Source organism: Microcebus murinus, chromosome X (assembly GCF_040939455.1).
Source record: "Microcebus murinus isolate Inina chromosome X, M.murinus_Inina_mat1.0, whole genome shotgun sequence".
NCBI lineage: Eukaryota > Metazoa > Chordata > Mammalia > Primates > Cheirogaleidae > Microcebus > Microcebus murinus.
This window is the reverse complement of record NC_134136.1, coordinates 89,871,956-89,897,379: the sequence shown is the minus strand read 5'-3', so window position 1 is coordinate 89,897,379 and position 25,424 is coordinate 89,871,956. Positions and strand designations below refer to the sequence as shown.

General features: G+C 42.1%; 1 protein-coding gene and 1 long non-coding RNA gene across 2 annotated transcripts in view; one reads left to right on the top strand and one right to left on the bottom strand.

Annotated features, from left to right (window-relative positions):
• Positions 1–3,710: 3,710 nt before the first annotated feature.
• Positions 3,711–23,508, top strand: GEMIN8 (gem nuclear organelle associated protein 8). Its single transcript, XM_020285021.2, has 4 exons — positions 3,711–3,872; positions 10,391–10,436; positions 11,074–11,530; positions 22,960–23,508. The coding sequence occupies exons 2-4, from the start codon at positions 10,425–10,427 to the stop codon at positions 23,214–23,216; spliced, it is 726 nt and encodes a 241-aa protein (XP_020140610.1). The 5' UTR covers positions 3,711–3,872; positions 10,391–10,424; the 3' UTR covers positions 23,217–23,508.
• LOC142865953 (uncharacterized) overlaps positions 7,329–25,424 on the bottom strand; it is a 61,791-nt gene continuing 43,695 nt past the window's right edge. Inside the window, exon 3 of the long non-coding RNA XR_012916044.1 lies at positions 7,329–7,416. This is a non-coding gene — a long non-coding RNA (uncharacterized LOC142865953). The remainder of the gene's footprint in view (positions 7,417–25,424) is intronic.

Here is a 25,424-nt window from a genome sequence, read left to right as displayed (position 1 = left end):
CGTATTTTCCTTTCCCTTTCATAGGTATTGATCCCAAAGTCATTCTTCACTAAACATCCTGTACCCTAAACTCCATCATAGAGTCACGCTTTCTGGGAAACAGTTACACAAGAGTATCTACAAGAAACCATTTGGTTTTATACATGTGTATGAGAGAGACAAAGTAGCATATACATGTATAAATGTCTTAATATTTATAGAACAAAACTGGGAGGACACACACTAAATAGAAAGAGTGGTTATTTTAAAGTAATGGTGTTGCAAATAATACTTGTTTTCCTTTGAGCTTAAATGCCTGGGTTTTCCAAATTTGTGTTTTTCTTGTGTTCATTTTCCTTTTGTGTTTGGTTTTTTGTATTAAACACACGTTACTGTTGCAGTCTGGGAGAGAAAATGTAATTGCAAAGAAAGAGGTGATGGCTAACAGTGTTAAATACTACAGAGAGGCCAAGTTATAGTCAATAGTGGATGGCAAAAGGTGGCAGTGACATCAGTGTACTGGAATGGACATGCTGGAAGAGGAACAGCAGTGGGGTGAGTGGAAAGTAGGCAAGGAAATAAAGATATCCCAGTTTTTACAGAAGCATGACCAAAAAAAGAGAAACAGTAAGCAGAGGGGGATGAAAAATTAGCCCAAATAATTGTAAAGATCAGAGAACCCAAACAAGTTTGATGCTGATGGGGGAGGGGCGGGAAAGAAAGAGGCGATGACATGAGGGGTGCCTAATTGGGGAACCAGGTGCCTGTGAGGATGTGGCAGTGGGTCAAGAACATGATTGGATTGGTCTAGGCAGAAGCAAAAATACCTCTTCCTCCGAACCAAGAGGTATGGTGAGTGCAGAGTTCAGAAAGCAATACATTTCAAAGTAATGACATCTGTGCCTGGTCATCTTAATTTTGTCAGCGGGAGGTGAGGTCATCCACTGATAGGGAGGGTCTGGCTGGTGGGGCAGGGGCTTGAGAAGGTAGCAAAATCAAAGGGAAACCATAGGAGAGGAACTGAGAGGGGCTCCTGGGAAATTGCTCTTTCCTTTACTAGCTTCCAGGTAAAAGGTCAGGACTGCTTAGCACCACTTACTTGACCCAGGCAAGGGGACTGGCTCCCAAGCAGTTTCTCCACAACATTCAGGAGGCAGATGGGTCCCAGGGCAGGAGGAAGAATCCAAAAAGCCCCATGAGGTTAGCTATGGTTTCCCGCACCTGGCACGGTTATCCACACCTGAAATCTGTACATCCCTGCGGGAAACTTTGGGGCCCGGGTACCAAATCAGGGATTGTTCTGTGCTAATTCCTGTGCTAGGTAATGGCCTCTGTAGATTTCCTTACTGTAGGGAATTTAACCACTTTGGTACAGCGCTCACCGGCGGCGGAACCTTGCCCACAGCCGGCACTCACAGTCCGCACGATAGTTTGTGCCGTGCATTGACAATGAATCCGTTTTGCTCTTGTGTGATGAGGAAAGCTTTAAAGCACTGAAAGCTTGTTTTACTTTACAGGCAGCTTCACTTGTAATGTAAATCAGAATAGGTAACACATACATATATGTTTTCATTACGTTATTTTTAAATGTTCACAATTTTATTTTGATACATGAAAAATTAGAAAAGTCATATCACGGCTGTCGGCTAAAGTTGACGCTTGGCTGTGCACGTTCACATCATGGCTGTCGGCTAACGTCACTGTGCACATTCATCTGTGGCTGTCAACTATAGTCAACGCTGGTCCCGAAGTGGTTAAAGAAAGTCCACATCCTCTCACCGTGATCTTTGGGCATCCCTCCCTCAATCTCATCTCCTACTATTGGGATAAACAGGAGCAGAATTCTCCAAAGTGTAACCAAGACAACAGGTCCCACATCTGGAGCCTCATTTTCTTCCCATACTGTCTCCCCACCCTTCCCAGACACATAGGATGCACTGAAAAGAGACTACTATGGTGCACGGCCTCAATAAGACCGTCCTACACAACTTGTTTCAAGGAGTGGTTCTCAACAAGGAGCGATTTCCCCCCCCCCTCAGGCCCAGGGACATTTGGCAATGTCTGGAAACATTTTTGGTTGTCATAAATGGTGGGGGAGGGAAGCAACCCATAGGCAGAGGCCAGGGGTGCTTTTGAATAATCCTACAATGCATTATCCACAATCAATCCACAATGAATTATCCAGCCCCAAATGTCAGTAGTGCTGAAAGTAAGAGATAATGCTTTAAAGAGGTCCTCATCTGACAAGATCTTTGAATGTTTTGCTATAATCCATTTAAGGGTTATTTAAAATTTGAAGTTGATGCCTGGGATAAATGAAAGAAAATACCAGACAAGGGTGAGGAATGATAGCATTTATAAATCTCCACCAGATGGTGCTAAAACACAAATGAAACTCCAACCTCCTCTAACCTCCATTTCAGAATTTTTTCTCTCCCTGGTCAGCCCTCTGGAGTAGCAGTGACCATTCTTTTCAAACAGAATTGTCATTTTTTTTTGGTGCTTAGTGTTCCCCACCACCAGGATTTTCATGCAAATGAGTTAAAATAAATAATGACTAAAACTCAGCTTGGAAGATGAAAAGAACAGGACCACCTCCTCAATCAGCTACAGAATTTCCATTCCCTGTAGCAATGAGTGTAGGGGAGAATTGGCTAGCTTCTCGGCTTCTCCTTTAGTCAACTTTTAGCTGGGCACCTGGCTACCTGAAAAAATAGACAATTCCAAGACTATTTTACCCTTAGGATGACCGAATAGTGAAGTTCAGGCCATGAGTGGGATGTGAGCAGAAGTGTTGTGGGCCATTTCTGGGTAGTACCCTTAAAGCAGTGGTTCTCAACTTGGGGTGGCTTTGCCCCCCAGATGTCTGGGTACATTTGTGGTTGTCACAACTAGAGGATGCTACTGGCATCTTCTGGGTTTAGGCCAGGGCTGCTGCTAAACCTCCTACAATGCACAGAACAGCCCCAGAACACAGAATTATCCAACCCCAATTGTCAATAGTGTCAAGGTAGCAAAACCCTACCTTGGAGGGAAGGGGTATGCTCCTGGTTTCCCCTTTTCCCCTTCCCCACTGGCTGGAAGAAAGGTGCAGTGGTATGTCATCTGGGACCCTGTGGGGCAAGGCAAGAAACCAGGGAGGATGGAGCTACAAGACAGGTGGAATTTAAGTCCCTAGTCCCATGGAGCTGCCATACTATTTTGGTTTCCTTAACACCCAGACTGCTGCGAGACAGAAATACACTTCTCAAGGTTTGAGCCATTCCTCTTCTGTGTGACGGCTGCCGAGGCACTAGCCTATCAAATACCATAGTATACTAATATATACACACATATATGCCTTCTCTTCTCTTCCCTTCCTTTCTTGATGCTGGTTTCTTCCCTGAGGCAGAGATTCCACCAGGTCCCAATCCAGACCTGACTTTAACCAGAAAACACCACCCTCCTACCATCGCCCCCTTATATCCATAGACATCTCATTCCCTCCTCCATCCATTTTCTGAACAACGAAGGAAGAACCTTGTCTAAAATAATCCCTCTCAATAGACACACACTTTCCGGCACTGCAGATGTCCCCCGCCCGGGGCCCAGTGCCCAGACCGGACACGGGGCAGCATGCAGCTCTCCGCCCCCGCCCTCTTTGGGCTCCACTCGGAGGAGCAGATCCCCCTCCCGCACCCGCCTTGCAGCACCACGTAGCCTGCGAAGCGGACGTGCCGTCAGCAGCATGGGCGGGACTTCCGGCGCGCCGCGGTCACGTGAGGCTCGCTCCGGAAGCGCGCTTCCAGTCGCCCCAGCGAAAGCCCCCCCTCCCACTTCCCCTCTATCTGTCCCACGAAAAGTAGGCAATTGCTTGCCCACCGCCCGGGATCGTCAAGCTGCGCGCCCACGAGGTGACTTCGGGGGCGGCTGGGTTTCCTTGGGGAGCGAGGGAGGAGCCCACCCTGGGCTTGGCTTCCCTTGTTGCGGGAAGAGCCGAGGTCTTGGCTGTCACGTTGTCATCGTAATTGTCATCTCTCGGCACAAGGTGGGGCCCGCGGCCCCTGAGATTCCTAAATCATTGCAGGTTAATTTGGGGAGGGGACTAGTTCCGGAGGCTCTCAAGTCTGCTATACTTCCTAATCACTGGACTACTCAAGAATTCTGATACTCGGGCCCCCATTCTAGACCAATTAAATCTGAATTTTAGAAGTGGGGCCCAGCCATCGGTATTTTTTTAAGTGCCCCAGGTGATTCTGATGTACCGAGAACCACCGTGTAAAAACCTGTCCGTGAATTTGGATTTTGCCCATCCAGCACAGTCTCTGAATAAAAGATCGCCCAGGATAACCTCATCCTTAGAGGGTTATCTAGGATATTGGCCCATCTACTCAAAAATTGGGGGTTTCTCTTTTTCCTTGTTCTTTAACTTCTGTAGGAGGTCAGAGGTTTTGGTGGAAACTCTGGTACCTGTGGTCGCTTATGAGTCTTACCTATTGAGGTGGATAATGTCTTCTCCCGCTTTTCCTGATCAGTAATGAGCTAGAGTTGTACCAGTGGCCAACGAAGTGCCTTTTTTAGCTCTGAAGTCCTGAGATTCCCTTAGTACAGATCAGATGGTTCTGAACAACTTTCTATTTTTTTCAGGAATGATTTTTAAACTTGGTTCACAGGCTAGGCGTTTTATTCAGCTGTTGTTCACCTTAAGTCCGAACATTACTTTTAAAGTCTAAAGATTAATAATACAAACAACACTTCTGGGATTATTTACTTCCACGGCTCCCATGAATTGTGGGATGAGAGATACCCTTTAAAAATACCATTTATAGGCCAGGTGCCATGGCTCACACCTGTAATCCTATCACTTTGGGAGTCTGAGGCGGAAAGATTGCTTGAGCCCAGAAGTTCAAGCCCAGCCTAAGCAACATAGCAAGATCCCCATCTCTACAAAAAAATTAGCCTGGCTTGGTGGCCCATACCTATAGTCCCAACTACTCAGGAGGCTGAGGCAGGAGAATCGCTTGAGCCCAGGAGTTCAGTGCTGCTGTGAGCTATGATTAAGCCACTATATTCCAGCCTAGGCAACAGAGCGAGGGGGAAAAATTGAACAATTAAGGCTGAAGTGTAAGAGTTTACAAACTAGCTACAGAACTCTTGGAACTACTTCTCTGTGACAGGAGTCAGCCATAGAATAGTTGGACACGTGAAAAAAGAATGTAACTATAGTTGATCAAAGGTCAGATGAATTGAAAATATCCTTAAAAACATAACATATTTAAACATTTCCTTCCTGAGAAGATTTGGCACTTTACAGTTAGTTGAGTTACCAGCTTCTCGGTGATTTGGGGGAGTAGAGTGAGGAGGAGAGAGTATTGCCAGGAAACAAGAGACAAGTTCAACAACAATTTCAACAGCATCCAAGAGCATGAAATATTAGCTATTTTATGCTGGAATAAAATAGGAAATTTAAAAGGAACAGGTTGTAGAATTCATACCTACAAGTAATTGATTGTGTCCAAATGAATGAGGCATAGTTAGTGCTGTATAAATTCAGGAAAGAGAGAGATTAACATGGAATTACCATGAATATGTTTATAGAAAAAGGAAACTTGAAATAAGACTCCCAAAATGTACTGGTGGTCCTAACCACTTCAAACTAGTCATGAGTTTTGCTGATATGCTCTTAATTTGCAATACCTGCCTGTTCAACCCTTATTCCTTTATGGTCACAGTAGGTTTTGCTGTATGAAGGATATGCTTGCAGTGAAGTGAACTTATCTGTTTCTTCCTTTGAACTGTATTATCATTATGTCATCCTCCATTATCCCATTGCCTGTTGTGTTTATGAGTCAGAGGGTAGCTTTCTTCCTGGCCTCATCTTTCACTTTTGATTCTGATGCTAGTCACATGAGGATTCAGAGAACTTGCAAATAAATCCATTCACAAATCCATCACCCTTGCTGACAAATTAAACAATGTCCTTCTGTGGGTAGAATGTCATTTGTATGAAAAAAGAAAAAGGATTGGTAACTACATTCTTTCAGTCTTACTCCTCCTGCATGCTATGCCTTCTCTGTGACAATAGAAGAGGGTAAATTGGGGTTTGGAGTTGAGGGAATGAAAAGGAAATACAACTCAATTTTTTGGCTCCCTCGCCCATCCATCTTAACTGTGGCTGTTATAGAAGTGGAGGCGCAGGCTTTCTGAACACAGTGGCTTATGCAACTTGTAGCAGGCCTGTGTCTGGCCGAAGGGTGGAGCTTGGACTCCAGCGATTGGAAGAAGGCTATTTGGACTTGAGCCACCTTTGATGTCCCAGTCACTAAGCAGGGACCATGCAAAACCACAGGAGGGAGCCGATGAGGACATCAAGCTAGATGAGCTTGCCAGCCTCAGCAACCAGCCAGGAAGAGGGGCAGGAAGCAATGTGCTGAAAAAAGAAAGGAAAAAAAAGATTTTATTATTTATCTTAGTTGAGGAAGTTCTTACTGGTGTGTGTATTATTGGAAGACTCAATTTTTGTAATTCAGATTTCTCACCACATTTTCATTCATTTTGCTAACCCCCTTTCCTATACTTTGAAACAGTATGTACTAAAGGCCTAATTAGATCCCCGAAATTATCTGATCTTCTCAGAGAACCAAATTAGTGGGGGCCTTATAGGAAAGATTCCACTTTCAGGGCTTTTGGCCAGAGTTACTTATTTAATGATTGGACTTTTCATCTATTTCTATGCAAAAATCAAAGCAGATGAGTTTTCATGTATTTAATTTTTAGAATTCTGGTAGGGAAGAAAGATAGGAAAATCTAATTACAGAGCCTGCATTATAGTTTTTAGGAGAATTTGTGTTTTTATTTACCTGGTTGCTATGAGATGTCCTAGATCTTATATTTATAAAAATATAAATATGCAATAATATGTATGATGTTACTACCACTCAAAGCCACATTACTTATTTGTGCGATTTTTGGTAACTTGATGGAAATAATCACATTTTATCCATTGCAAACTACAAAGTTTTTATCTGTTCTTTATATATATATATATATATATATATATATACACATTAAAAATGTATCTTTCAAGGTATATTTTTATACCTTGCACTGAATAGTAAATACAAATTTTTAAGGGAGGCTATATGGGAAAATATATTGTTCAAGACTCAGAGTCTCTGTCTTGCCTCCAGGCCTCATCAGTGTTTAGTGAATGACCTCAGCCCTGTTTTCTTCCTTCCTTTGGCGGTTGAGGACAATGAATGGGCTCTGTACTCGCCTGGGCTCAGCTGGGTGGTGACCGTTATGCCATTGTGCTCACTGGGGAGGGCTGCCGGGTGTGTAGAGCTGTGGATCCCAGCTTCCCCTGACATTGCCAATCTCTTTTCTTTCAGCTCTGCCAGCCCGTTAGGAGTTGCTCTTCAGTGCACGATGGCTTGTGCCTTAAAAGAGCAGGAGACACTCCCATGGGAGGTGGGAAATTAAAGACCATTGAGAGGGCATTTAAATCAGCTGCAACCATAAGCTTGCTTTTCTTGAAGAGGTGTTAGTATCTGAAAGTGTTGCTAAAATATCCAGATTTATTTTAATGTTGGCTTTTCAGAAACCCTGGCAGACCCTTAAGCTCTCTGCGTAGAGAAAGTAACCAGCTTTAAAAAGTTAACAGGACCCATTTTTAGAGGAGGCTCTCTTCTTCCTCGGCAGCTGAAATTAACTGATTGCTTAGCAGGGAAAAATATGTATTCCTTCCAGGAAATAGATATTCAGAACTCTGTCCTGCTTTCAGAAATCTTGGTCCTGCATGTGCTTTCTAAGCCCTGTTGATTGATACTGTTTTGCAGAAATTTTGTTCATGTTTGTTTGCTTGTTTATGGCTTTAATTAAGTCTTTAAATGTCTATGAGAAATTTCCTTATTCGGTCATGGAGACTATTTTTTCCCCATATATTAGGAACTGGTCATTAAGATTACGGTTGGTCATAACCACAGTTTTCTTGCTTCGACCAGTCTTACTCCAGGCATAATAATTTATGAAACATGTAAGAAATGAGAAGTTCCTCCACTAATTTCCAAGTGAGAAGTGAGGAATAATTAGGGTGCTCAATGTATTGAAGGCAGAGTCTATATACCCTAAAAAGGTGTTAATACAAAACAGGAGTGAGGGGAAAAATCAGCCCACAGCTTGTTTTTTGTACTTACGGGGAGCTAAGAATTGTTTTTACATTTTTAAAGCGTTGTTTGGTGTGTTTTGGGGTTGTTTTTTTTTTTTTAAGAAAGAAAAAATATGAAGACTTTGTGACAAAGACTGTATATAGCCCACAAGCCTAAAGTATTTCCTATCTGACCCTTCACTGAAAAAAATTGCTGACATAAAATAACAAGAGTAATACTGAAAATGCCAAACTAAAAATAATTATAAAGCTCCATGCAGGTTCCTATTCCTTTAGATGTGTTTTTCTATACCTTATCTTATTTGATTTTTGAGAGATTAATTTATAATTATTCAAATAAGTTGTTTCGATTAATTAATTTGAATATCTATAGGATTTTAGGAATTTTAAAAATACTTAAAATGTAAAAGGATATTACAAATAGGTTTTGGAATTTGGGGAGAAAAAATAAGAAAGCCACGGATTAAATAAGCGTTTTCTATGTACAGCCCCAGGTCTCTAAACTTGCTGGAAGATGGCAACAAATTTGATTATAAGTATCCAAGTGGCCAAAACTATGAGGAAAGCATAATTGAAACAAAACAAAATTGCTTACAAAGTTGCCTGGATGCCATCAGTAACATAAATTCATCTTTCCTTAATGGCCTGAGTCTTAGAAAGGGTCTAGCACTTTAGATGATTAGTTAATGTATTTTATAGATGGTGGGCACCCTAGGCTGAATCTGAACTGACTCTGGTTCGGAAGCTGGAACTGGCTTTTTTCTGTCGTCTCAGCTGGTTCTCCTGGCTTCTTTCTTGCAAAAGTACCCAGGGGGTGCCTGGGTGATCTCAGAAAATGTAACATGGCGGCTCTTCTACCAAATTATTTGTTGGATCAAAGTCATAAGCAACCTCTTCTCAAATTAACACTCCTCCCTCTTTTTAATCACAGCCATTGACATTTGAGCAGCCTGGAGGACATCATGGATTATCCTTGAACCTCTTGAATGGCAGTCTATTTTATCATGCATGCCTAAACTTCTAGCCCTGCAAAATGGGGCATCTCTTAGCCACTTGAAAATCATGGATTTTCAGAATATTGGTGCTGCAACCTTTAATGCTAGGCTGGATTTTTCCCATTATAAGTGAAAACAGGATTTAGTCTACAGTAGTGTTTAATCACAATGGTTTTTATTACATATTTGAAGCTGTCAGACTTCCCAATTGGGGATAATTGATATATACATTGACCTGGTTCTAAGTATGCCTTATGAGGCATAGAGAGCAGTCTGGATCCAAAACTGTTAATTTCCAGAAGTCACAGATGTTTCCTAGACTTTTCTAATTTAATTTATTTGCTGCTCGTTAATCTATAAAAACAAATTTGATTACGACACACATGGAGTTCACTTTAATGTCATTAAGTGCTGTAGGCTTTCAGAAAGCTATTCATATTTCAGTGATAGAAATATGAAACCTGGTTCTAGTGAACTAGCCACTTAAAGGCTGCATCGTACAGTTTAGCACTCAAGTATGTACTGATTTCTACCATAATTTCATTTGAGTAAATCTCAGTAGAGCAATGCTGTTGGGCAAAGGCAATCTATGTGGTATCTTTGTGGAAAAGTCTTCATGGAACAGTTTCTCCTCCTGCAAAGGGGCAAGGTGGTTAGGTATGGAGAGTGTGGCGTCACACACTGCCTGAGAGATGTGTACTGCAATCAAAAGCAAAACAAGGCCCATTAGGGGGACTTAAAGGCTAGGGAACAACTGAGGCTGAAGAGATGTCTTATTTAAAGAGGTTTCTCCAAGTCCCAAAGCTAAGGCAAGACCCAGCAGAGATTTCTGGCCAGTTGGAAAGATGTATTGTACTCAACCCTCAGGAAAATCTAGGTTTAATTTGAATAAGCATCGGCATGGGTTAAGAATTAGTAAATAAAGTAATAGTTGTACATTTTTAGTTCATTTTCTGTATATTATTTTGTGTATACATGCTAAATATACGGTCATTTTCATAGACTTCACTTTCAATAGGGAAACAAGTAATTGAATGCAAAACCATGCAGGGGCCTTTGACCCACTTAATCATACCTAAGGGGATCCCTTCTTTTCACACTGTAAGGTCATGACCCAGGTGCCAGAGTCTTGTAGATATGTTGCATGAAGATCAGGCATGGTACTAGGAAGAGGCAACCTCCCAGGAGCTGCTTCACAAACCACAAAATAGTCACAAATACCACATGGCTATACTGATCAGATGTTCATACTGTGGTGGTTCTTTCCTAGTGTCAAGTGCCCATTTGGACTTCTACAATCAGAGATGGCAGCAAAGGTAAGTTGTTTGTTTTTTGTTGTTGTTGTTGTTGTTTTTAACTCCTAAGGAAAAAAGATAAACTTTAGGCTTTAAAGTCTTGGCATTCTCATTCCATGAGGGAGAAGACTGAAGAAATAAGTCAGAAAAGTAAAACTAAAAGCACTATTAAGTATGTTCCTAGACATCACTTGTCCCAGGCATTGAGAAGTGGTCCAGGCCAGCAGGTTAGTTTAGGGAGCAGAAGGGGAGGAACCAAAGTCTGTCATGCTTATCAGTCTGCATGGTTCTTAGCAGGCTATTTCTCACTTCGAACTAGTTTAACAGTGTGTAGAGAGGGACAAGATGATGAGCTTTGGGTCCTTATCTCTCCCTGTATCTTCTCTAAGAGTGATCATTAACCTCTGTCCCCACATTGTAATCATCCTCCATTGCCTTAAACTAATTGTCCTGCAAAGAGCAAGTATGCATAGACTTAGTGCCCATTGTGGACACAGACATGTCTTACACCCTTTTTTGGGCCCAGTAGCATCCTCATGTAGAATAGGTGTTCCACAGATACTCAGTAATTTCCTGTTAGCTAGTTGACCAAACATTTGAAGATTTCTCTTGGGATGAACTGTTTGGTGTCTACCCTCCACATCCTTTCATTTTGTAGGAATCAACATCGAAAGCTACTGAGTGTTGGTATTCCCACCCAGTGTATGCGAGATACTGGCAACATTATTATCAAGCAATGGCTTGGATGCGATGCCACCAGAACGCCTACAGGAAGGCCATGGAATCCTATTTCAGTGTTTCATGGTATCTCCCTCCTGCAGTTCTTCCCCAAAGCTCTTACAGTAATGAGGCTGGATATCCTCAGACCTTCTGTGACCATCATATGGCCTGGCAGGACTCCCACTCCAGTTCTTCACGTTTTGGAAGGTCTGGGCAGCAGCCACAAAACAGCAGTAGGATCCAGCCATCCTCAAGAGAAGACCAAGCTTCGTCCGAAGATGAGGAGACAGAGACCGAATCAGATGGGGAGGTAGAATGCGACCTGAGCAATATGGAAATCACCGAGGAGCTCCGCCAATACTTTGCAGAGACTGAGAGGCACAGAGAAGAGCGACGTAAGTTCAGGCCTCTGTCTATTCATGCTTCCTGTTTCTTCGCCCTGACTTTTGCATTTTTTTTCTTCCCTATTATACAAAGTTATTTTATAACTCTTCATTTGGGTCCAGGTAATATTCTAAATCCAGTCTTAAGCCTGGAAAAATTATGGTGACGTTGCACCTCAGTTATAGTAATGTATTAGTGCATTAATGTTGCTATAAAGGAATACCTGAGGTTGGGTAATTTATAAAGAAAAGAGGTTTATTTGGCTCACAGTTCTGCAGTCTATACAAGAAGCATGGCACCAGCATCTGCTTCTGGTGGGGGCTTCAGGCTGCTTCCACTCATGGTAGAAGGCTAAGGGGAACCTGCATATGCAGAGATCACATGGCTAGAGAAGGAGCAAGAGAGAGAGGAGGGAGGTGCCAGGCTCCTTAACAAGCAGCTTTCAGGGAAATTAATAGAGGGAGAACTTACTCATAGCCATGGGAATGGCACCAAACCATTAGGGATCTGCCCTCCCTTGATCCAAACATCTCCCACCAGGCCCTACTTTCAACATTTTTGATCAAATTTCAACGTGAAACAAACCATAGCAATTAGTTTCCAGAGCTGTTTTAGTATAGGATGTATTTTTAGTTCCAGAACAAAACTTATCCTAATAGTATTTCTACTATTTATTGAATGTTAGACATTCTATCACATGGAGCACGTATGTGTGTGTGTGTGTGTGTGTGTGTGTATGTATGTTTCCTAATCTACACAACAGTCCCTCAAGGTATTAAACCTGTTTTACAAGTAAGGAAAGTGAACTTTAAGAAAGTTAATTGACTGGTTCCAGGGTCCACAACTAGTAATTTGCAGTCAGGATTGAAACCAATTCTACCTGACTGCACTTCTGTTCTTCTCCCTCTATACCAACACTTGTCCCTGAGACTGCTAGGTTCCTAAAATACTCTTGCCATTTATCTGGGATGTGGCTTGGAGATGTTTCTGGTGCTACAGAGCTCCCAAATCTTAAATAGCTCCCTTCAGAGTAGAGATCAGTGTGAACCTAAACCCAGCAGTGAAATGCCCAGCACTTACAACTTTCCTGTTTGATTCTGCATCAAGGCTCTGTCCCTGGGGTTAGAGAATCATGATAAAGGTCTTATATCTTCAGTCAGAAAGCAGGAATTTTCTTTTATAAATTTCCTACTACCTTGCTACAAAAAACTGCTTTTTGTGCTCTCCTTACTATTAAAATTCACCAGACCATTTCTATTTTAAGTACTTCTGACAGATATACAAATGCTTTTCTCTCTCTTTTGTAGCCAGTATTCAGTCTCAATATTTTTTTTTTAGTGTACTCTAATTCTGTGACATTTCACCTAGAATTTTCTAATAACAAGGAAACATAGAAGCCTGAGAATGGGAGTTGCCTTTCCATCTTAAGTTGTCTATGTTGTCCTAATGATGGGCTAGCATTTATTGATCTCCACTGGATGCCGGGAGCTGAGCAATGGGCATATAGTGTCATGTCCTTTATTATCTTTGCCTGTGATTCTCCACTAAACTATTCGTTCAGGTTTTTTGACTTCCCTTCTTTTGATTAAACTATTGACTTTTTTGATGCATATTAGAAAGTATATCCAAACAGGTAGTTTTTAAAACAGTACTTTCTAGTACACGTAGAATACCTTAGAATACCTTTCCTTGATCTCCAGAAATAACTTTTACTGTTTTTCACAATATATAAAAGAAATAGCTATTAGTCTAATTTAAAAGTATACGAGGTCTGTCCAGAAAGTATCCAGCCACCGTTAATATAATGAGAATGATTTGTGCAACATCAATGTATCCTGGCAGCCAAGGAGAGTGGACTGGGATGTATTTGTGTGAACAATGATGACTTCACTGTACTGGTCAGTGGGGTGCTCGATGCCACTGAGAGAGCACGTGTACTGTGTGGCCATAGCATTCAAAAAGACTGAGTGAGTAGAGCAGTGAATCTGCATCACATTTTGTGTTAAGCTTGAACATTCCTCTGCAGAAACTATTCGGATGATTCAGAAGGCTTTTGGGGATGATGCAATGAGTGCAACACAAATAAAAGTGTGGTACAAATGCTGCAAAGATGGTCAAGAATCTGTCGAAAGTGATCTACGTTCTGGAAGGCCTGCAATAAGCAGAATATCTGAGAATGTTGCATGTGTACGGGCTGCAATCAACAAAGACCAGCGACTGACAGTGTGAGAACTAGAAGCTGATCTGGGGATTCCAAAAACTGCTGTGTCCAAGATTTTGATGCAGGATCTTGGCATGAAATGTGTTGTGGCAAAATGCACTCCACAGCTTCTGCTACCAGAGCAGAAGGAATATCATGCTGCAGTTGCTAACGACTTGCTTCAAACTGTTACCAATGAACCAGATTTCCTCAAGAAGTTTCCTCATAACCAGAGTTGAATCGTAGGTCTACAGCCATGATCCAGAAATGAAGGCCCAGTCGTCCCAGTGGAAATTGCCTGGTTCTCCACACCTGAAGAAGGCATAGCAAAGTCGCAGCAAGATCAAGACCATGTTAACTATGTTTTTTGATTGGGAAGGTATTGTCCATCATGAGTATACTCCTCCAGGCCAAACAATAAGGAGTACTACCTCAGTGTTCTTCATAGGTTGAGAGAGACAATGTGACAAAAAGGGCCACAGCTATGGGCAACTGGTGATTGACAGCTTCTTCGTGACAACATGCCCGCCCATGCATCATGTCTTGTGCAGAGCTTTTTAGCAAAACATCAAATCAGCCAGGTGACTCAGACCCCCTACAGCCCAAATTTGGTGCCCTGCAACTTCTGGATTTTCCCAAAACTAAAATCACCTTTGAAAGGGAAGAGATTTCAGACCATTGATAAGATTCAGGAAAATAGGATGAGGCAGCTGATGGAGATGCCAACACAGGATTTTGCAGACTGTTTTGAACAGTGGAAGAGACTCTAGGAGAACTGTGTGAGGTCCCCAAGTGCCTACTTTGAAGGGGACTGAGGTATCATTGTCCTATATACAATATTTCTTGTATCTTGCATCTTCTTCAGTAAGTGTCTCTTACTTTTCATATTACATGCCTGGATACTTTCCAGACAGACCTCATACAACAAGTGAGGGAGGGTAGGCTTTGGAGCATGTCAACATTTGGTTGGAATGCTATTTGTTACAGCTTTCGAAAAAGAAAATTTGATGGAGATAGGGTTTATTCCTGTCATTCTTACCAGAAGGTAGAGTGACATGTTTTTTCCACCAAACGTTGATACTTTTATGATGGAAGTTGTCATTAAGAGTGGCAGCAAACCCCGGTCATCTAAGAGACCATTTTGAATTATCTGTTGATTTAAAATAATCCTGAGTTACTGACAAAAAAGGGATATGAATGAAATGAAAATAAAATAATGAAATGTGTCCTTGCCACCAAAGAAAAAAGTGTAAGCAGCACCATTACAGATATGACTAACAACCATCCCTGTTCCTTCCTCTTGCCATTGCCAGGTGGAATTCTGGTAGGTAAACAAGGTCATGGAAATTACCTGCTAAGTCATGCCTGGCTTTGAATGAATAAATGAAGTCTATCAGCCTTAAATGGGAGGTTGGCAAATCTTATCCCCTAAAGTGCTACACTTGTGCTGATTCTGTGGGACATTCGACCTCCAGAACTGTGAGACCATAAATTTCTGTTGTTCTAAGCCACCCAGTATATGGTACTGTGTCGTGGCAGCCCTAGGAAACTTAAACAATCACCCCAAGGGAATTTTCTTTGTTCCCAAAAGCAGTCCGTGACTGGGACATAAAGAAAACCACACAGGTCTTGTCATCTCTGCGAAGAAAATGTGTTAAATATTTGTTTTACCAGATCTAAGTAGCAAACCATCACAAAAGGGAATTTTACGAAAATGCTTGCAACCTCCATTTTTAACCTCATTCCTGAATATTGAGATTATTGTTAGCAACAGTATACAGAGGCAGCTGTGCTGGAACTGCTCAAATCACAGGGTTCCAGCCTCACTCCACCACTCACTAGCAGGAAGTTCTTATCCTTTTGCGGGTCCCCTACCTTCACCATTCTGTGCCACAGTCTTCCCACCTGTGAAATGGGGGTTTCTAATTAATGGATGGTAATTATGGATATTAAATGAGATAATGGGAGAAAGGTCATAGAATGGTACTTAATATCGAGTCAGTGCCCAATAAATATCTGTTATTATGTTTAGTTGCTAGTAACTCATCCTTCAGCATGGATTATTAACCATCAGTTGTTTTTACTCTGATACTGTTTGCCTTGATTAGTGCTTGCTTAAGATTCTGTATTTTTTTTAAAAAAATAAAGATGTTCTGTGATTTCAAAAAGGTCAGATATTTCTGTTCTAGGCAGCACTTTTCAAACTTTTAAACTGATTTAGAACATTAAAAACATGAAGGAATTAAAGTTTTGGTGTCCATCAAATGTAGTCATTAACACAGGTTTTTAGTTCTGTTTCAAGGACATTCTTACATGCTAAATGTAGTAAAATACATGGACTTGGAAAATGAACCCACTTCCATATTCCTAATAACAGCACTAAACGCAACAAGCTTCTGATTCTTTATGCTTTTAAAATGTGTAGTTACAGCATGGTTCAAAACTGCTTGTCCTAGAGTCTCTGCGATGCTTGCCTTCCCTGAATGCATTAGCAGGTCCCTGCGAGACGTGAGCATTGTCTGGTGGGGGCGAGAACAGGCTGGGATTAGATTAGAGTCAGACTCTCATCTATTAAGACTTGGTCTTTATTAGAAGATGCTGCCATTGCCTGATCCTGTACCAATAGAAAATAGTGGGCAGCAGGTCACTGGCAATATTTCTTTCACCAGCACTTTTGGTGGGTACAGGATGAACATGTGTTCCCTCAAGCAGCAATGGATGATGGAGTTCATATGTGCATAATCTGAATGCCCACAGTACTTTCCAATCCATTACCTTCACTAGGAATTTTCATGGAGGGTTAGTTACACAGTTGGGAAAAGCTTTAATAAAGAGATAAGGGACCTGGTAGTGTGAATACTTGGTTAAAATTTATTTTGCTCTTAAAACCACTAGAAGCTACTTGTTTAATAAAGGCAAATTGAACTTTGAGCATGAACCATTTGGAAAACACAGGATTTTATAAAAATATTATTAGCAAGGGAAAATATAGCTAAATTTTAAATATAGCTAAATATAACTTTTCAGTATTATTCACTTCCACAGGAACATACATGTTATACAATTCATCATCATCTGAGTCTTGTTTAATCTTTTCCTGGGATAAACTCCTTCAGTTTGGACAGCATGTTCTTATTTATGATGGCTACTAGTATTCCATGTAGTGTCAAATTTAACATATTTCAAAGATAAAAACAAAAATGTAAGTAGGATAAGAACTCCTTTTGTGCAGTGGGAGCAAGCGTGCTTTTGATTATATTATATGTCATCATTTCCTAACAAGATATTTCCGTTACTTACAACTTCCATGGTAACATTACTTATGAAAAAGTAGACAGTTAAAAAGTTTTAAAGGTCAGCTGTGTTTTCAATTATTTCTTAGCAGAAATGTTTATTATTAGGTTGAGAAAATTATTTTAAAGTCATAAATGGCCATTCATTAAGAGTGCCAAGTTATATTCTGAAGACTTAGAGGGAAAATGAATGCAAGTTATCGTACCTAATAGAGAATAAGGCCCTGTGACACAAACACTGCCACTGTTGTCTCAGGGTTGAGCCAATCAGATATTTTCCATCTGTATTTTGGGGGTAGATACTGGATCAAAACAGGGACATATTCCCAAAAAGCTTAAACCCTGCTGGGAAGAGGAGACAAAATCAAATTTAGAATGATACAGAGAAGAAGAATATCCCTACATCCACGGTGTGCTCTGTGATTACCTATGCTCGTAAAGGGTAGAACCAGTGACCTAGACAGTCAGAGGAGGAGCACCCCAGGGCAGCTGCGGAGAAGTGGAGTGTGCTCGGCTTTGAGGGATAGGTTGATCTAGAATGAGAAAGAAAGAGGAAAGTCCACTTACTCCCCACCTAGACACTCAAAGTGCTGTTCTTACCAAGGGGCCCAAATGTCATTTGTATACCTTTGGTGAGAGACATCTGCCTCCATTATGTCATGCCCACCCTAGTAGGAAGGTTTAGACTCCAGTGTTTATAGTGAGCCTTCAGTCAGTCTGCTAGAAACCCATCTGGTTCTCCCTCAGTATGCTCTCTGTGGAAAACCTAGGTGATATGGCAGGGCTTACGCTTTAGTGAGCTGTTTTGGTTTAATGAATGGGGTTGAAATATGAAATCACACAGATTGAGCACAATCTCACTGTGTGTGTTTGTTTTGTCTAGTACAGTTGTCCAGAAGTGCACAAAACCAATCAGTGAGATGATATGCATTAAATAATGGCCATAGAAAAATATAAGGGAAGGACGTAAACGCACTTTTGTCGTGAAAGTGAAAATGGTGATTGTCCACTAACTTTGGTATTGCATTTGTCTTGGAGCAAGGGACACAGGATGAGGAGAGAGGACCAATCGGAAATGGCTCTGGTGGTTCTACTGGTAAGCACCTGTGTTCTAGGTGGTTGCCGACAGGCCAGAAATGAGGCGTTCGTGAGACAAATCAAGTGTGTATTTTCCCTGAGTTATGCTACAATCATTAATTTTGGCAGTATAGCAGAGAACATAATTAGAAAGACATGCTAGTCCTAGAAAAATGAGGGAAGACACTCACTGTCTTAGTGCTTTGTCCTTCAAAATGTTCTGCCCGTGCTGATCACAGTCAAATACGAAAATAAGAAAAATAAATAAATAAATAAAAAAAAATGTTCTGCCTTTGGGCTTATTATCTGTGGAGTAATATTGAATAGATTTTTCCCTCCTATTTAAGATTCGGTAAAGTCCCAGTAACTTTCCATGATTTTATTTTCTTTTATGTGCTATAAGGAACTCCTTACATTGGTAACATCATGTAGATCTGTAGATTGAAGTGAAAAATAATCAAGATTATGTATCCAAAACCCAGATGTAATCCAGTAAAGTTTTTCCTTAATAATATATACTATTTTTCTTATTTTAACCCTATATACATATTAACCCTTATCTTAGTTTCTTAGCATTGCTGTAACAAATTACCATAAACTTGGTGGATTAAAACTACAGACATTTATTCTCTCACAGTTCCAAAGGCTAGGAGTTCAAAATCAAGGTGTCAACAGGGCTACATTCCCTCCAAAGGCTCTAGGGCCTTGCCTCCTCCATCTGCTGGTGTCTCCTGGTGTTCTTGGCTCATGGCAGCATCATTCCAACCTCTGCCTCCGTATTTACCTGGCTTTCCCCTGTGTCTCTGTGTGTTCTTTTCTGTGATGACTCTCATTGGATTTAGGGCCCACCCTAAGCTACTATGATCTCTTCTTGATTCTTTCTTTAATTACATCTGCAAAGACACTATTTCCAAATAATGTCACAAAGTGAACACATATTTTGAGGGGGCACTATTCAATCTACTACAACCCTGTCTTAAAGCTGGGATGAATCTTAGAATTAGATGTGTATTAAAACAAATTGCCTTGGCCAAATACCCTTCAAGAACAAAGTGCTTGGTAACATTGAGTCCTACAGCTTTTTTTTCAATAAAAATGACCGAACTGTCCATGACAAGGCAACTGTTCAATTGTGTCTGAAGTGTGATGTTCATGCTTCTCTGCTCCCTTCGGTCAGATAATTCTCTGTCTGGTTGGCTGAGCCCTCACCTTGCATTGACAGGAAGAAAAACTGCCAGTGATTGACAATCCTCTCTTTCACTGGGAGGCAGAAAGGAAGCAGAAAATAGGAAGCAGAGTAAATAGACGCCTTCAAACTCAGATATTCCATTCAAAGGCTTCCCTGGTCCCCTAAGTTAGTACTCGCTAAACTGCTTTCAGATACTAGCTGCAACCATCAATGCACAGCGAGTCTGAGGGTATTTGGTCTTAAGCTGACTGGTTTTTAAATTTGTAGTATGGCTTTAGAACTCTTTTTTTAATTTTAATTGCGTAAGTGGAGGCAAAGCGACTCTAATATAAGGGAACAGGGTTCGACCCCAACTCATTGGTCCTCCCCTTCGCCCCAGCCCCTCTGCCTGGGAGGCTCTGAGGAACTCACGAGGAACCCAGCACCTTTTGAGACTTAAGCATCTGTTTCTCTATCCCTGGGTTATCATCATTTTTGTTTGACAGCATCTGGAAGGAAAAGAGTTGTTTCCTCTTTTCCTCCCATAATGTATGGCATTTGTCCGAACATTCATTCAACAATCATTTCCTGAACACCTGCTTTATGTCAGGCCTTGCGTCTTCCTCCTGGGGCTGGGGGTACATAAGTAAGTAAAGGTGACAGTGCCCTTTCCCCGTAAATGACCCCTGCAGGGCAGCTCACAGGCGACAGCAGGTTCTGTCAGTAGAGATGACAGACATCTTGCCCTTTAGGTCAGTGTTTTAGGGTGACTGTCCACTATGCAGGAAACCATGAAACCTCCAAATCTCAAGAGGCAGGGAGAGGACAAGGGTTGGGCCTTAAATTTTCATGAGAAAACCTGAATGGAAGTGAAATACAAATGGAGAATGCAGGCATAGGGCTATGTCTTTTATTCTTTTAGTCTTACCCGGTACGAACTTTATTAAGAACTAAAATTGTGTGATAGTGACCCACAAGCACACGCTGAGTGCAGACTTGGAAAATTGCACGGCCTCATTGCCTACTGAGCTTGCTTTGTGTTGACATGGTGTTTCATTCACAGATGTCCATAAGAGAAAACATCTCTCTCCAGATCATTGTTATATCTATTTAATATCTGTAAGGTAGTTTTTGTCAGAAAAGTAGCAAAAAGAAGTGTGATTCTGAACATTTTAAATTATGGGGAAAAGAAAAGGATGCAAAAATACAAAGGTTAAATTCACATATCTTAATGGCAGAGAACAACACTTATTAAGATAGCCAAGATCCCAGTGTCTGTTAAAACTTCTAAACTCTGAGACTCAGATTTAGACAGGAAGTTGAACATCTGTTGTTTCACTAGATCTGTTGGCGAAACTGATTATAGTCTTGGGATGAATTTGAAAGTAACAAGACTGGCTCCACACTCTGCCCTGTGAATGCAGAGGTTTCGAGCCACCCAGCAGCCCTGCAGCGTGGGATCATCTCCCCCAGGCAGAAGAGCCACAGAAGGGAGCTGAAGGATTGGTGACGTGCCCAAGGCTGCCCGTGGGTGGAAGAGGAATCTGTTGTGCTAATTTGGGAAAGCCAGGCCTTCAGAGTGTAGTCCTTGAAGGGATCCTTCAGTCAAATTCCAGCTGTCCCAGAAAGCCACATCAGGGCCCTCAATTCCCTTCCTGGTCAGACTTCTTAGGAAGTGCTGTGCTTGCCATTTTGGGAAGAGGCAAGTGTGAAATTCCTGTGCGAATTCATGGTGACCGAACATATCTTACCAGTTTGTACTGCCCACCCCAAAACCCAGTGTCCTGGGTCACCTTTCCTCTGCCTCCTGAAAGCACCAAGCAAAGCTGTCCTTCAAAGTCTTGTTGAATCATCCCAAGACAGGCAGAAGAGAGACACTCCCAGGGAGAAGCTAGTTCCCACAGCCTCGGCGCCAGGAGCACACAGGCGTCTTGTAACAGTAAGAAGCAGTCGCGGCAATAGTCGAGTCCTTTTCTCTAACTCACCGTTGGATGTTTTTTTCTCTCCCTAGAAGGTAGCGTGGAAGGCAGGGATATGTCTAGAAATGGCCATTTTCTCTGGCTAATCAGGACCCAGTTCATCTAATCCCACACCACTCCAACAGAACTCACTTAGGGGGCAGAGAATTTAAACACCCCTGAGAACTGAACAGCTTATATATATGCTGGTGTTTCAAACATGGCAGAAGGACCAAAACGTAGAAACAAATGCTTGTTGACCTCCTATTCATTTGTAGGTTAGGCCAGTGTTTGGGGTTAGCTCTGCATTTCACAGACAGACAGTCTCATCTTCTTTCTGTGGATGAGGTAGCAGTTATACAGCATTTATTCTGTTTGATAGTCATTTGGCTCATCCATATATTACTTCCTTAGGTAAAAATAAACTAGATATTCTAAGACATTTATATATAAAGAACAGGATTTATGAGAGTGACTGTGCATAGCCTTATAAATATCTTTCCATTCATACTTGATTAGCTCACTACCGTGTTCCCTTCCAGGTACTAGTGGAGAGAGGTCCAACCAGGAAAGAATGATTGATAGCATTGTTTTATTCCCCTGTAGCCATCTTTGCTCCTTATCTGATAGCATTTCTCTTGGTAGCCACAGTAGCTACAGAAGTGCTTTCTTCTACCAATTTCTTTTGACAGAGTCGCTTATAAAATCTACAGAAATTGGCTAAATTTTACCTTATGCAGCATTGCTTTGTTGATATTTTTATGTTGCTGTTTTCATAAGAATAAAAATTGCGATAGTGGGACTTGCTATAGTCAAAAATGTAGAGGGGAGAATAAATTGAATAAATATTTCTTGCTTTATAAGAATCCATTTAAATTAGTAAGATTCAAAATATATAACTACATCACTTGCAGTTTAACCTAGGCTAACCTGGGAAGTAGAAAGTCAAATCCCATAGTGGAAAAGCCAACCCACTCTTGCAGATTTGCTAATACAGCAAGAAGATTAGAAGTCGGGGGGGGGGGGCTTAATTTCATTTGCAAAACTGCACTTTCTTCATCCTTTTTCCTTCAGCGAGTGTTGAATCATGTCACCTTCCATTGTTTGATATGATTTGTGCTTTGAAGCTATGGAAGGGTCAGCGTTCTTGCATTGTAGCTACTAGCACTTGTTCTCTTCCAGGTCACCTAAAATCAGTACCTCTTCCAGAAGGGTGATTTTTACTTTCCTCACCACCCCATTTGTGGTGGTAAGTACTGCTGCTTGCAACACTGGACCTTCCAGGAAGCTTTTCGTTTCCATGCTGGCCTTGTCCAGTTTTTGAAGCCAAGCAAGCTCATCAACTGTTCCTAGCCAGGCAGGTTGTGGGCGGGCCACATAGATATAAAAAGAGAACCCCGAGTGGTTTCATTTTTCTCTTGCATTTTCAGGGCTCGAGGCAGAGGTTTGGAAGTTTGGAGTGGCAAGTTTCCTTGTAGCTTTTTGCCATGTCTCTCAGTGTACAGTAACCCCTTGGAAAGTGACCAGTGAGCTTCATAACTAAGTAGATAATAATCTGCCTGGCACGTATCACAATCTAGTGAGCATCTCAGCTGCACAGTGGGAGATTCCCTGATTCCACAGTGGGAGAGGGAACAGTGAGGGACCTCGGGGGGCTGCAGATGGCACGTCCTCGCCACACTCCCCTCCTGTGTGCACATGTGCACCCGTGCGTGTTTCCATTCATGTTCGTGTTCGTCCTCAGGGCGGCAGCAGCAGCTGGACGCAGAGCGCCTGGGCGACTACGTGAACGCCGACCATGACCTGTACTGCAACACCCGGCGGTCAGTGGAGCCCCCGACGGAGAGGCCAGGCGAGCGGCGCCAGGCCGAGATGAAGCGCTTGTACGGGGACAGCGCTGCCAAGATCCAGGCCATGGAGGCTGCGGTGCAGCTGAGCTTTGACAAGCACTGCGACAGAAAGCAGCCCAAATACTGGCCGGTCATTCCCCTAAAGTTCTGACCCCTGGGCACAGGGACCCCTGCAAGTGCTTTCGGCGCAGGGTCCTCAGCCTCACCCTCTTCATCTCTCCTCTTGTACGGTTGTCAGGGAAAGGGAACTTTATACTGAGATATAGGCGTGTTCACCAACGTCCCAATGGGCCCATCACAGGGGGGATGTAATATGCCAGCCACACGTACTATTGCCAACATGAGAAATTTTCTCCTGACATGAAATGATAATTTTGTATCTATTATACTGATTTTTTGAGGTGGTCAGTAAACTATTCAATTCATTAAAGTTCTTGCCTAGAGATGCTGCCTAGTGTTTTGTTTTTTTATATTTTCTTCTATCTTTAACCTGCCTGAACCCGCCCAATGCCTTAAATAAGCCAGATGTCTTCTCTGACTCTAACTCCTTTAGCCCCCAACTGAAAAGGATCCAAGCGGGTGGTAAGACAAATACTACGGCTGTCTAATGCAGAGGCTGGCCTGCCTGCACTGGAAAGGGCCAGAGAGCGAGTATTTTTGGCTTTGCAGGCCACATGGCCTGTGTGGTGACTACTCCAGTCTGCCCTTGTAGTGTGAAAGCAGCCATAGGCCGTAAGTAAACAAATGGGTGTGGCTATGTTCCAATAAAACTTTATTTATAAAACAAAACAGGCCTCAGGCCAGATTTGGTCTACAGATGTTAGTTTGCCAACCACTGCTTTCATGGAATGAAAATCACCTACCTGGCATTCTTTTTTTTTTTTTTCTTTTTTCTTTTCCTTTTATCATATTATGGTGGTACAAACATTGTTAGGGTTACATACATTGCCCCTGCCATTCCTCCCCCCCCCCGCCCCCCCCACCTTGCCAAAACATCAAGTGTGTCCAACATTTGTTATCTATCTCATTGCCTCTACAAAGCTTGAATGTCTTACAGAATTGAGAGCAAAGAACAGTAACTCCCAAACCTGGTCACTTCAGCAGTCTTCTCTGTTACAGAAAATGTATAAGTGAGCCCTTACTATATACAGCAAATGCTGTTTTGATAAGGGAATACATTTCTGAAAATGAAAATCTAAAAGTTGATGGAGCAGGTCATTTATAAAAGCCAGCTGCCTTTTAAATAAGTTATTACAGTGCATTGCCAGGGTGAACCCGTGCTGACTTGAGAAGATTAGCACATCCATCACAGGTTGGTGAAAAGATTTCGTATTGACATGTTTCTCCCTAAGAACACTTAGCCTCACATTCAGCCCCTGCCCTGAGACAAACGTATTGCTTTCATCAGCCCCGGGTGCTTATTTTTTCAAGCTCTCATTTTATTACTGGAGTTGCAATTTGTGCGGAGATATTGGAGACAAAAATGAGAATTAACTTTCTCCTGAGGTGACACATAACTGAAATCCCAAATCTTTAGTGTTTCTCCTTTTTATTTTCAGCTCATACACCTAACGACAATATAAAATAAGTGTGACTCAGACACAAGTACAAACTAAAGCCTGTAAATGCAGCAGGTGCTTAGCTATTTGAGAGTGAAATGTTTCTCTTTACAAAGGACTCATAACTTCTCCCAAAGAAATCACCATGCTGGGCCCACCCCTGCTGGCTTTGTGACTTGGGGTGTGTTACTCTGGCCTCTGGATGTTTCTGGTTCCATCCTCGTCCTTGAAATGAGTGTGACTAATTACCTCCCAGTGGGGTCATTGTGAGGACCACATTGAGTAGTGCCTATAAAACACAGTGCTGGCCACATGGTAAACATTCAATAAATATTGACACATTTATTCCCTGTCTTTAAAAATTGCCAAAAAGTGCCAGTGGGAGTCCCATGTGTAAAACTTCCCAATATGGAGAAATGTTTCCCTGTCAGCTCTTCAAATGGATGCGCTGGCTTCTGGGCACCTCACGCCCACCCGTCCTTCCCAGGTGTAATTTATAATAGGAGTCACCCATGACTTGTTCATCCATTTATTCAGCAAATATCTGAGTCCCTTCCATCCCAGTTAGCTAACCCATAGTCTTTTCCCTTGGGGACTTTGCATTCTAGTTGGGGAGGTGGGCAGGTGTGCAGTGATGGCAATTGCATTGGTGACCTGCTAGAGACAGCTGCAATAGCACAGAGGAGAGACACATTGGGGAAGGCTTCTCAGCCTCTGCACGATTGACAGTTGGGGCCAGATCATTCTTTGTTGGTGGGGCGCGGGGAAAACTATCCCATCCATTGTAGGGTGCTGAGCAG